Source organism: Cricetulus griseus, chromosome 5, assembly GCF_003668045.3.
Source record: "Cricetulus griseus strain 17A/GY chromosome 5, alternate assembly CriGri-PICRH-1.0, whole genome shotgun sequence".
In the NCBI taxonomy this organism is placed as follows: domain Eukaryota; kingdom Metazoa; phylum Chordata; class Mammalia; order Rodentia; family Cricetidae; genus Cricetulus; species Cricetulus griseus.
In genome coordinates this window covers 20,184,967-20,196,544 of record NC_048598.1, presented here as the reverse complement: position 1 = coordinate 20,196,544, position 11,578 = coordinate 20,184,967, and the positions used below count along the sequence as shown (strand labels likewise).

The following is an 11,578-nucleotide window of genomic DNA, read 5'->3' as shown; positions in this document are numbered from 1 at the left end:
GTCTGGGCTGCTGGGACCAACCCCCTCAGGTGAGGGGGGGAGCCAGCTCTCCCACACCTGTGATGAAGGGTGGGGCCAGCTCTCCTGCTGTGGTGTCCAGTAAGGGGCAGGGCCAGCTATCCTAGAGCCAGTGAAGGGCAGGGCCGGCTCAACACAGCCCTCAAATTTCAACATGCACAGTTCCTATGACCCCCTGTGGTAACATGGACCATGGACATCAGTACAGACTCCAGCTGCAGTAGCAGACATGGCCCCTAGGCAGGAGCTCAGGCCTAGACATCCCAGTGGCAGTGCAGGCCACCCAGATCAGTATGACCCTAGTGGCAGCATGGCCCTTGGGCACTAACATGGCCTCATGTGGCTGACCAGACCCTGGGCATCTGCACATCCCTCAGTGATAACAGGAGCCATGGATATCAAGGTAGACGTTGGCTACTTTAGAGCTACGGACCCAGACATGGCCCTCAGCAGCAGCAAGGTCTTGGATGACACTATGGCCCCTGTTGGCAGTACAGATCACTTAGATTGGCATGGCCCTAACAGCAGCATGGTCTTTGAAGACCAACATGATCACTGGTTACAGCATAGACCCCAGGTATCCATGTGGTGACAGATGCCATAGACATCAACACAGCATGCACTTGCGGTAGGGCCACAGACCCAGGCATAGCCCTCAGCTGCAGGCAGGCCTGGAGGACATCCTGTCAGCATGACCCTTGGACAACAACATGGCTGCAAGCTGTGACCTAGACCCTGGACATCTGCATGGTCTTCAATGGCCACACAAGCCACAAATATCAACACGGACCCTGGCTGCTATAGAACCAAAGACCCAAACAAGGTCCTTAGCAGCAACTAGGGCCTAGTTGCCACCATGGCTTCACGTGGTAGTGGCAGTGCAGGCCACTCAGATTGGCATGGCCCTGGCAGCAGCTTGACTCTTGGATACCAACATGGACTCAGGTGGTTGACCAGACCCCTGGCATCTGAATGACCTTCAGTGGTTATTGAAGCCACGGATATCAACACAGACCTCAGCTGTGGCAGGACCTCGGACCCAGACGTGGCCTGGGAGCAGCCCAGGCCTGGATATTGCCTTGGCCCCCGGTGGCAAGCAGGCCACCCATATCAGCCTGTTCCTCACCATCTTTACTTCTTCAGTGCTGCCTCTTTCCACAGCACACAAACTACTTTGCTTCTCTTTCTCTCCATATATTGGCTCATCATAATGGCACCCACCCACCATTGTATATGTGTGGTGTAGAGTGGAGTGGTGTGTGTGTGTGTGTGTGTGTGTGTGTGTGTGTGTGTGTGTGTGTGCATGTGTGTAGCATGCCAAGGTCAGAGGAAGATGTTGGGTATTCTCCTTTCTCTCTCTCTGCTTTATTCTCTTGAGGACCTGAGGCTGGCTGTGTTTTCACTAGAGACTGGCCAGAGAGCTGCAAGGATTCGCCTGTGTTTGTCCCTAGTGATGAGATCACATGTGTGCAGGGCCACACCCTATGTTGTTAACACGGGTGATAGAGAGTCAAACTCAGGCCCTTATGCTCGCCTGGCAACCATTCTTACTCATTGAGCCATCTCCCCAGCCCCAAGTTTTAAGAATATATTTTTTTTGTATATTTTTAGTTGAAACTTTTATTTTTAATTTGATAAGGATGGATGGAGGTGAAATTTTAAACATGATTTTAAAATGATCCCTTTGAATGATGTTTTGATGTTGCTGTTTAAGTGGATCAAGATGGTATAAATTACATTGGTAGGTTTCTCTGATTTTCTGAGGAGAACCTTTGACAGGTAAATGCTAATCATTTTACTTGTCTAACATAACTCCCTGTAGCTGGCTACCAAAAAAAGATTCTGACCCACTGCAGAAACCCATGGGAAGCATTCTTGTCAATCAATTCCTGTCTAATTGCATGGCATGGATGTCTACCCTCAGTCACGTCAGGGGATGGCTAGTTTCACTCTTGCTATGGAAGCTTATGTCCCTTATCCTGCTCAAGTTTGCGAGTTGTTTAGCTCTAACTGCAAAGCCTGGACTTCACCTTCTCACTCTACCAGAGAACTGCTGCCATGGATGCTGAGTTGTTATACCATACTGCTATTGTGCATGGACTCCTCGGACATACAGGGGAAAAAGATATTTACTTCTCCAACCTTGCAGGCTGTGGTAGTTTGAATGTAATTGTCTCCCATAATCTCACAGGGATTGTCTCTATTAGTAGGTGTGGCTTTGTCAGAGTAGATATGGCCTTGTTGGAGGAAGTGTGTCACTAGGCGTGGGCTTTGAGATTTTCTATGCTTAAGCTTTGCTCAGTGTTACCGTTCATTTTCTGTTGCCTTCTGATCAAGACTGTAGCTAGCACCATGCCTGCCTTCAAGCTGCCATGCTCCCTGTCATGATGATAATGAACTGAACCTTGGAAACTATAAACTGCCACCTCAATTAAATGTTTTCGTTTGGAAGAGTTGCTGTGGTCATGGTGTCTCTTCACAGCAAGAGAAACCCTAACAAAGACACAGACTCATAGCTGTAAAGCAGGAATTCTTTTCTCAGAGCCCCGTGTTCAATCCTAGATCCCTCCCACTGTTCCTCCTCTGAGTGTTCCCAGCAAATACTGAACAAACCTGATGTGTTGGTTTTGCAGGGCCTTTGCTTTTGTTTGTTGCCAATCCCACTTAGCTGTGATGTCTGATTTTTTTCCTATGTAGTTCGGTTAGATTTTATTTGAATTTCTTTTGCATATATAAGATTTGTAGGTAAGATAGACTTCTCATTCTCTGGTATTCTTTTTATTTGGATTCTGAAGTAACGTGATATTCTTAAAGTAAGTCAGATAACCGTATCTCTTCTCATTTTAATTTTTCTTGACAATTTTCAAACATCCATTGATAAGCCACATTTTACCTTATTTTTAATTGACAAAGAATGGTTGCATATGTTTTAGGGTTCAAAGAGATTTTTAGATGCACACGTGATAGAATGACCAAACCAGGATAATCATAAATCTATTACTCCCAATACTTATTATTCTTTATGGAACTCACATTGATTCTTTTTATTTCTAGGATACAAATATACACATTGGAGATCTTTCTAATTTTACTCCTTGTCCTGATTAGCATGGATTAGACATGGATCTTGTCTATACATCTTTCCTAGGTCCTTTTGATCTGTTCACTTTCATTATCCATACATTTTTCTATTAATACTTTGATTATTTCTTTACCTCTAAATATTTTTCTTCAAAATAATAACTTCTTGGGAACTGGAGAGATGGCTTGTGAGTTGAGAGCACTGGTTGCTCTTGCAGAGGACCCGTGTTCAATTTCCAACATCTATATGGCAGCTCATAACTGTCTGTAACTCCAGTTTCAGAGATGCCCTCTTCTGACCTTCCCGGGTACCAGGCATGCATGTGGTACATATACAAATAGTCACTCACCTATACCTCAAGTCCAAGTGGATCAAAGACCTCAACATAAATCCAGTTACACTGAAACTGATAGAAGAGAAAGTGGGAAATAGTCTTGAATGCATTGGCACAGGATACTACTTCCTGAATATAACACGGTAGCACAGTCACTGTGATTGACAATTAATAAATGGGACCTCCTGAAACTGAAAAGTATTAAAACAACAAATAATCCCATTAAAAATGGGGTACAGTTTTAAACAGAGAATTCTCAACAGAAGAATCTCGAATGGCTGAGATACACTTAAAAAAGTGTTCAGTGTCCTCCGTTATCAGGGAAATGCAAATCAAAATGACTCTGAGATGCCATCTTATACCTGCAGAATTGCCAAGATAAAAAAAAATGTTAATGACAACCTATGTTGGAAAGAATGTGGAGTAAGGGGAACACTCTTCCACTGCAGGTGGGAGTGCAAACTTATATAGCCACTTTGGAAATCAGTATGGCACTTTCTCAGAAAATTGGGAATCAATTTACCTTAAGATCTAGTGATACCACTCTTTGGCATATACCCAAAGAATGCACAACCATACCCCAAGGACACTTGCTCAACTATGTTCATAGCAGCATTATTCATAATAGCCAGAACATGGAAACAACCTAGATGCCCCTAAATTAAAAAATGGATAGAGAAAATGTGCTATATCTACACAGTGGAGTATTAATCAGCAGGAGAAAACCCCCAATGACATCATGAAATTGCAGGCAAATGGATGAACCTAGAAAAAAATCATCCTGAGTGAGGTAACCCAGACCCAGAAAGACAAACATGGTATGTGCTCACTCATAAGTGGATATTAGATATTATTCAAAGGATAACCAGAATACAATCCTCAGCCCTAGAGAAGCTAGGTGACAAGGACAACCCTTAAAAGGTCACACGGATCTCCCTGAGAAGAGGGAGAGGATGGGATGTTCTGGGTAAACTGGTGACAGGGGGAACAGAGGGGAGGGGATGAGGGATGAGAAGATGCGGGATCAGGATGGTTGAGTTGTGAGCAGGATGGAGCAGAAGGGTGATGAAGGAGATATCTTGACAGAGGGGACCATTGTGAGGTTAGGGAGAAACCTGTTGCCAGGGACGGTACTGGGAATCCACAAGGATGACCCCAACCACGACTCCTGGCAATGGTAGAGAGTGCCTATTGCGCAACTGGTGACTGACCTACTTGTTATCATAGAGCCTTCATCCCGTACCTGATGAAAGCAGATGCAAAGATCCACAGCCAAGCACTGGGCCGAGCTCCAGGAGTCCAGTTGAAGAGAGGATGGAGGGATTGTATAGACAAGATGGGGGGGGGCGCCAAGATCAGTGATGGGGAAACCCAAAAGAGACAGCCAACCTGAGCTTATGGAATTTATGGACTCTGGGAAGACAGCTAGGGAGCCAGCATGGGACCAGCCTAGGTCCTCTGTATCTAGGTGACAATTGTGTAGCTTGGTCTTTTGTGGGTCCCCAAGCAATGGGACCAGAACCTGTTCCTGATGTAATGAGCTGGCTCTTTGGAACCTTTTCCTTATGGTGGGATATCTTGTTCAGCCTTGATAAAGGGGGGCAGAAACTTGGTCCTGCCTCAGCTTCATGTGCCATGCTTTGTTGATTCCCATGGGAAGCCTTATCCCATCTAAGTGAAGATGAAGGAGGAGTGGATGGGGGTGGGGGGAGGGCAACGGGACAGTGGGGGAGAGGGGGCAGGAGAATAGGAGGGAGGGGAAAATGTGGTTGGTATGTAAGATAAATAAAAGATGATGAAAAAAGAAATTTGAAAAAGAAAAAAATGTAAAATTTAAAAAAGTTTGCTATTCGCTTGTTCATGCTTTATATAACCAGAATATCTTAATTATACATTTCTTCTTTACTCTTGTTTTTGGAGGGAAGTCTCATATAGCTTAGGCTAGCCTTGAACTTGCAATGTAGTAGAGGATGACTTTGAATAATTGATCTTCCTGCCTCTATTTCCTAATTGCAGGGATTACTGGCATCCATCACCATTACCAGATTTTACCATTGTCTCTGAAATTTCTAAAGTAGGTATATCTATATATTTTAAGTGAGGTGCTCTCTATAGCATTAAGCCTTCTAGTTTGCCTGTGGGTGCTCTTACTGTTTCTGTGACCTATCTCTAGGAACTATGAGAAATGAGCAGGAAATACTGTCAGGGCATATCAGTAATTTATCATCAGAGTTGGGAACCTTCTGGATATCTACAAACTCTTGGGGCAATATCCTACTTGTTGGGCTAAAGGATTCTTCCTGCTCCAGGCTGTCAACAAAGGACTCTGGGAAAGGGAGTGAGGTATGGCCCAAGAGCCCTGATCAATACTGCTGCCTAGTTGTCTACCGCTCATTTCCATTATCTTTCATTTTGGGGTACACCAACACATTTTCACAGTAAACATTCCCTGCATATGTTTTGGGTTATGATACATTCTACTGATGCATGCTTCCTGCTTTTTGGATTTCAGAGAACTTGTTTTTGTTTTTGCCAACGAAACTCTTCTCCCCCAGCCCTGTACCATATTGACTGATTTTTAGAAATACGTTTTTTGTCATTTGTAGGAACTGAAGTGGGAAGATGGTATTGGCTTAAATCTGCCTTCTGTGACTTCTTCTTCCCGCTGTGCCTTCATTTATCCACTCAACAATGCAACTGAGCGCCAAATCTGGGCCAATTTTGGTATCAGTTGTCTTTCCAGAAGGCAGAGCTATTACCCATAAATAAAAGGGTATGTTTTTTTTCTCATTTTTTCATAATAGACTTACTCTTTCTTATTTGTATCAGTCTATGTGCATTTTTTAACCTTGGAGACTTAGCTTGGGTTAGATACTAATCACCAAATAAGTGGAACCCACTGATCTAGGTGTGAGTCAATATGCTGTTTTGGCCTCGCTCACATAATGCTTGATATCAAAGTGCTAGCTAAGTGTCTTCTGATGCTGCTCTCCGATGACTCCATATTTGGTCAGATTTCCATTCTCATCAGTGGTACTGGTCCAACTCCTGTCACATTTGCCATAACTAGTCTGGCTAATGAATTAGTCCCTGATCTTTAGCAGCAATTTCTAATATTTGTCATGGTAAAACTGATGATCTAAGGTCCATTAAGTCTATGAATTTATAATCTCTCTTACTTGACTGCAACCCTTATAGTTCTTTCATTAAAAACTGTAAAGCACTTATCTGAGTATATCATTTCCTTATTTATAAACCTTCAAAGTCTCTCATTTGCTTAAAGTAAAATGACCTTAGTAGCAATGTTTTTATAGATTATTTTATTAAGCACTTTATATAAGTAGTGAAAATAGTATAATAATAATCATGGGTACAAATGCAATAATTTTTCTGGTAAAATAGAATCATAATTCTAATGGTGACTAGGAAGTAAGGAATATGAAGTAAATGCTATATTAATGACTTAAATTGGCTAGAATGAGTAAAAAATGAATTGGTACAATCTATAGAACTTTGACTTGCAAATCAATAAAATTTTGGACTGTAAAGACATTGATTCACTAAAACTAACAATTATGGTTAAAGGGGTTCAAAAATATTTTGAAGTTTGTGTATGATGTAGTAGAAAATAAAATTTAGATGTTGATGACCAAGACTTATATTATTCTTTTGGTCTCTATAATGGTTAGTTTTAATTGTCAACTTAATACACTCTAGAGTCACTTGGGAAGAAAGTCTCAGTAAAGGACTATCTAGATTAGGTTGGTCTATGGGGATTTGATTACCTTAACCGAGGTGGGAAGATTGCCCACCGTGGGAGGCAGATTCTCTAGGCAGGGGATACTGCACAGTGTGAGAGTGGAGAACATGATCTGAGAACAAGCATGCATGCATCCATTATTCTGTTCCTGATTATGGATGTGATATGACCAACTCCCTCAAACCCCAACCTCTGTTATTTTCCTCTCATGATAGACTGTAACTTGGAATTGTGAACTAGAATAAATCCTTTCTCCCCCAAGTTGCTTTTGTCAGGGTATCTTTGAAATCATAAAAACAGGAAAGGAAAGTAAGACAGCCTTGAGTCTCTCCCTTCTGTTTTTGTGGCTCAGTTTAAATCCTTTTCTGGCAGATTTCCTATGTAAGGCTACCAGGATGTTTCACGGCAAGTGATGATCAATTTGAAATCAAGGTCTTGGGTCCAGGGTTTTGCTACAAAGGTATTTCTATTTTCCCAAGCTCTTTGAGATGTAAGTATCATAAACCAACTGAAATGTGTAAATGAAGAAGAGGGGCTTTGTGGATGACCCACTTTTGAAGATCAGAGTCCAGTAAGGGCACTGGCAACAGATGAATTCAACGTCTCAATGTGATTGAGGCTCTGTCTGTCTCTTAGCAATAACTGGGAGTCAAACTTGGGGTGGTGGAGCCAAAAATCACTTCTTAAGGCTTTCAAATTTGTTCACTTTAAAAGTGATGTGCATGTATTCAAGGAAGAGTTAGGAACTGTGTTGAATGTTGTCAGCTGTTGCATAAGATAAAACCCAGAAAATGTTATTAAATTTAATGTGTGTGTGTATGTGTGTGTGTGTGTGTGTGTGAGAGAGAGAGAGAGAGAGAGAGAGAGAGAGAGAGAGACAGAGACAGACAGACAGACAGAGAGAGAGAGAGAGAGAGAGAGAGAGAGAGAGATGTTTATGTTATTTTCCTCTCAAGTGATGGAGATAAGAACCTGAAATCCTGGGGTTAAGGAAGAATAGATGGAACAATGGAGATTGTAGTTTCCTATTTTCCTTCCTTTTCCCTTTTTCTTTACCTTCTTTCTCTAAAATGTTATGTTTATTATAGTGTTGGTATTTGAGGGAGTGATGACAAAATTAATGATGTGTCATAATGCAGAAAGAAGCACATGGGAGCAAAGTTCATTAGGTGATGGACCATCTGGACCTGTGGCAAAGGTGCAAGGTTGACCTAAGATATATAGAGAAATTGTTTATTTCTTATAGGGGAGGCAGGAAGGCTGGTAGATTTTACAGTGTAAAAATATAAAGTGGTGTCAACCAAGTTTCAATATGAAAAAGACCAAATTCATAGTGATTTAACAGAGTGTAAGACTGCATATTCGTTAAGCAAATATTCAGGTTGATAGTCAAGGGCTGATACTATGGCTTCATAATAAAAATTAAAGGTTCAGTCTATCTTGTTGCTGTGCCAACCTCAACATGCAGCTTGCCCTTTGTCAGACAAAGGTGACTGCTTTATCTCCTATCAGCGTGGATGAATGCTAGCCAGAGGGGAAGGAAGAAGTGAAAGGGAAGCCATATATGTTCACTTTAAAGGGCACAATGTAGAGATTGTCCCTATCCTGTCCAGCCCTCATTCTGGCCTGTAGCTAAGACTGAGAAATCTAGTGTTTGGTAAGATGGGAATGCACCAAACTAAGACTGGTATTCTTACTGAATGAATGGTTTTCTGCTTCAGGGGATACAGTATTTCTTCTCCAATTTCTTAATTAGAGGGTGACTCATGAATGGAATGAGAGAATGGATAAGATTGTAAGGGGTTCAGGAGCAAGGTGAAGGGACACAGCATTCAACTACAAGACTGAGTTAAGTACAGAGCTATAGAACTGCTCAACTATAGTGAAGCTATGTGGAGGGCCAATGAGATTTCTTAACAAAAGAAGCAAACAACCAATCATCCTGACTCTTCTATGAAGCTTCCACATAAACAAACAAACAACAGTGTTTCATGAAATTGAACATAGTGGTACATTTGGGCTAGGGCATGCATTGCGTTCTGTCAAAGGTCTCTGATAAGTCTACGCTGTTGGCCAAGAAAGATTTGTTCTTGGTGCTGGGAATGGAATGCTCATTTTCTTCATTTTCCAAAGTGTAAGAGAACAGCTTCCGGAAGTGCTTAGCAGATGCTGGAGATGAGAGCATCGTGTGCACACACACGAGTGCTTGTCTATTAAATGAAGATTTCCCATTATTTTCTTAGCCTAGATAGGCAAAGTGGAGCCTTGGGAAGCTTCCTCATTTTTCCTGTCTCAAAGAAACTGGTGATTCAGTGGTCACAGGAGTTTGTAATAAATAACCTACATTGATTTCTCTGTTCCAGAATGATTTTGGCTTCCCTTCCTCCCAGTGGTCTGACGTTTGCCCCAAGAGACAGTGTTAGGAAATCATTTACAAAGTGGTACAGCCTCTCCTTCTGCTATAGTTATAAATCCAACGTTGGGCTGGGACTGAGGAAAGAGATCCAGGACCTCTCATCGTTGATTTTTCAGAAAAAACTGTGTCTTCTTAGTGGGGAAATCCAGGTCCAGCAGCTTCAACAGCCATGGAGAAGCTCCTGTGGTGCTCACTGGTCCTGATCAGCCTCTCTCAGACTTTTGCCCAGAAAGGTAGGATCTATTATAAAGATCTGATGGGGGGGATGGATGAGAGCCTAATATCTTACATATGGAATTCAAGAAACAGCATCGGGTATAGATGCATATTTGTGTAACCTAGGAAAGGTCACATGTCTCTTGATCCCAAACTCTACTCGTGAGGGATGAATCTTTGTTATCTGAGAAACTACTCACTTTCTTGGTTTTCTGTCTCACAGATATGTCTAAAATGGCCTTCGTATTTCCCAAAGAGTCCGACAATTCCTATGTGTCCCTGGAAGCACAGACAAAGAAGCCACTGAAAGCCTTCACTGTGTGTCTCCACATCTACACAGAACTGAGCACAACCCGTGGCTTCAGTATTTTCTCTTATGCTACCAAGAAAAACCCTAATGACATCCTCATATTTTGGTCTAAGGATAGAGGGTATACTGTTGGAGTGGGTGGGCCTGAAGTACTATTCAAGGCTTCAGAAATTCCTGAAGCTCCAACACACATCTGTGCCATCTGGGAGTCTGCTACAGGGATTTCAGAGTTATGGATTGATGGGAAACCCAAGGTGCGGAGAATTCTGCAGAAGGGCTACACTGTGGGGACAGATGCAAGCATCATCCTGGGGCAGGAGCAGGACTCATATGGTGGTGGTTTTGATGCAAAGCAGTCTTTGGTGGGAGACATTGGAGATGTGAACATGTGGGACATTGTGCTATCTCCAGAACAGATAAACACAGTTTATGTTGGTGGGACACTCAGCCCCAGTGTTTTGAACTGGCAGGAACTGAAGTATAATGCACAGGGTGACGTGTTTATCAAGCCCCAGCTGTGGCCCTGACCTACTGTTGTGAGCCCTGGGACACCTCCTGGGATTACATTCTCTTCCTTGTCTCTGGTTATAGACCTTTTAACCCCAACATATGCTGTAGTTCTATTCTGTAAATATGGTCTTTCACTTCCCTGCTCTGCCTTTCTCCATCAGAGCATGGAATTTGAGTATATGGCTTGGCAGCATGTGCGTCATACTAGGAATCTTCATCAAAGAGAATCTGAATTACACATGTTTTTATTTATACATATACTATATGTACATGTAATATATATATATTGTACTTGAATATGTATATGTACTTGAAATATATATATGAAATATATATATATATATATATATATATATATATATATATATATTTCAAGATAGGGTGTGTCTGTGTAACACCCCTGGCTGTCCTGGAACTCTATCTGTAGACCAAGCTGTCCTCAAACTCACTGAGATCCCCTGCCTCTGCCTCCTGAGTGCTGGGATTAAGGGCCCGTGCCACCACTGTCTAGCTTTTTTACATATATTTTTTAATTGAAAGAATTTTGGATAATCCATCACCCTCACATAGATGAGAAAGCACACAGAAAGAAGAGTGTAATTTGTAATTTTTTTTGTTTTTAAAATTTTATATATGAATGTTGTATTTACCTCATTTCTATCCCTCCCTCTCCAAATCTTCCTGTGTCTTGACCTCTTATTTATTAGTTTTATATGCATACACATACATTATATACATACAATATCTATCATCTATGTATATATGTATTTATGATGTATCTGTCTATGTATCTATCATGTATGTATGCATGTATGTATGTATCTATCTATCTGTCTATCATCCATCCATCTATCCATCCATCCATCCTACTGGTTCCATTTAGTGTTGCTTGTACATTGTTGAGGGTTGGCCACTTGGGACATGGATAACCT

General features: G+C 41.8%; 1 protein-coding gene across 2 annotated transcripts; it reads left to right on the top strand.

The window, feature by feature from the left end:
• Positions 1-9,779: 9,779 nt before the first annotated feature.
• On the top strand, positions 9,780-10,663 carry Crp (C-reactive protein). Of its 2 annotated transcripts, XM_035445072.1 has the most exons (3): positions 9,780-9,843; positions 10,050-10,181; positions 10,548-10,663. In XM_035445072.1, exons 1-3 carry the CDS (start codon positions 9,780-9,782, stop codon positions 10,661-10,663), a joined length of 312 nt encoding a protein of 103 aa, XP_035300963.1. The 2 variants fall into 2 exon arrangements, with proteins under 2 accessions (XP_035300963.1, XP_027274877.1); XM_027419076.2 differs by having other exon boundaries at positions 10,050-10,663.
• The last annotated feature ends 915 nt before the right edge of the window (positions 10,664-11,578 follow it).

Excerpts from the sequence above, each read along its gene's own strand:
- Crp (XM_027419076.2), top strand. The coding sequence starts at position 9,780 with ATGGAGAAGCTCCTGTGGTGCTCACTGGTCCTGATCAGCCTCTCTCAG. Across the intron at positions 9,844-10,049 it reads TCAGACTTTTGCCCAGAAAG|ATATGTCTAAAATGGCCTTC; the intron begins GTAGGATCTATT and ends TCTGTCTCACAG.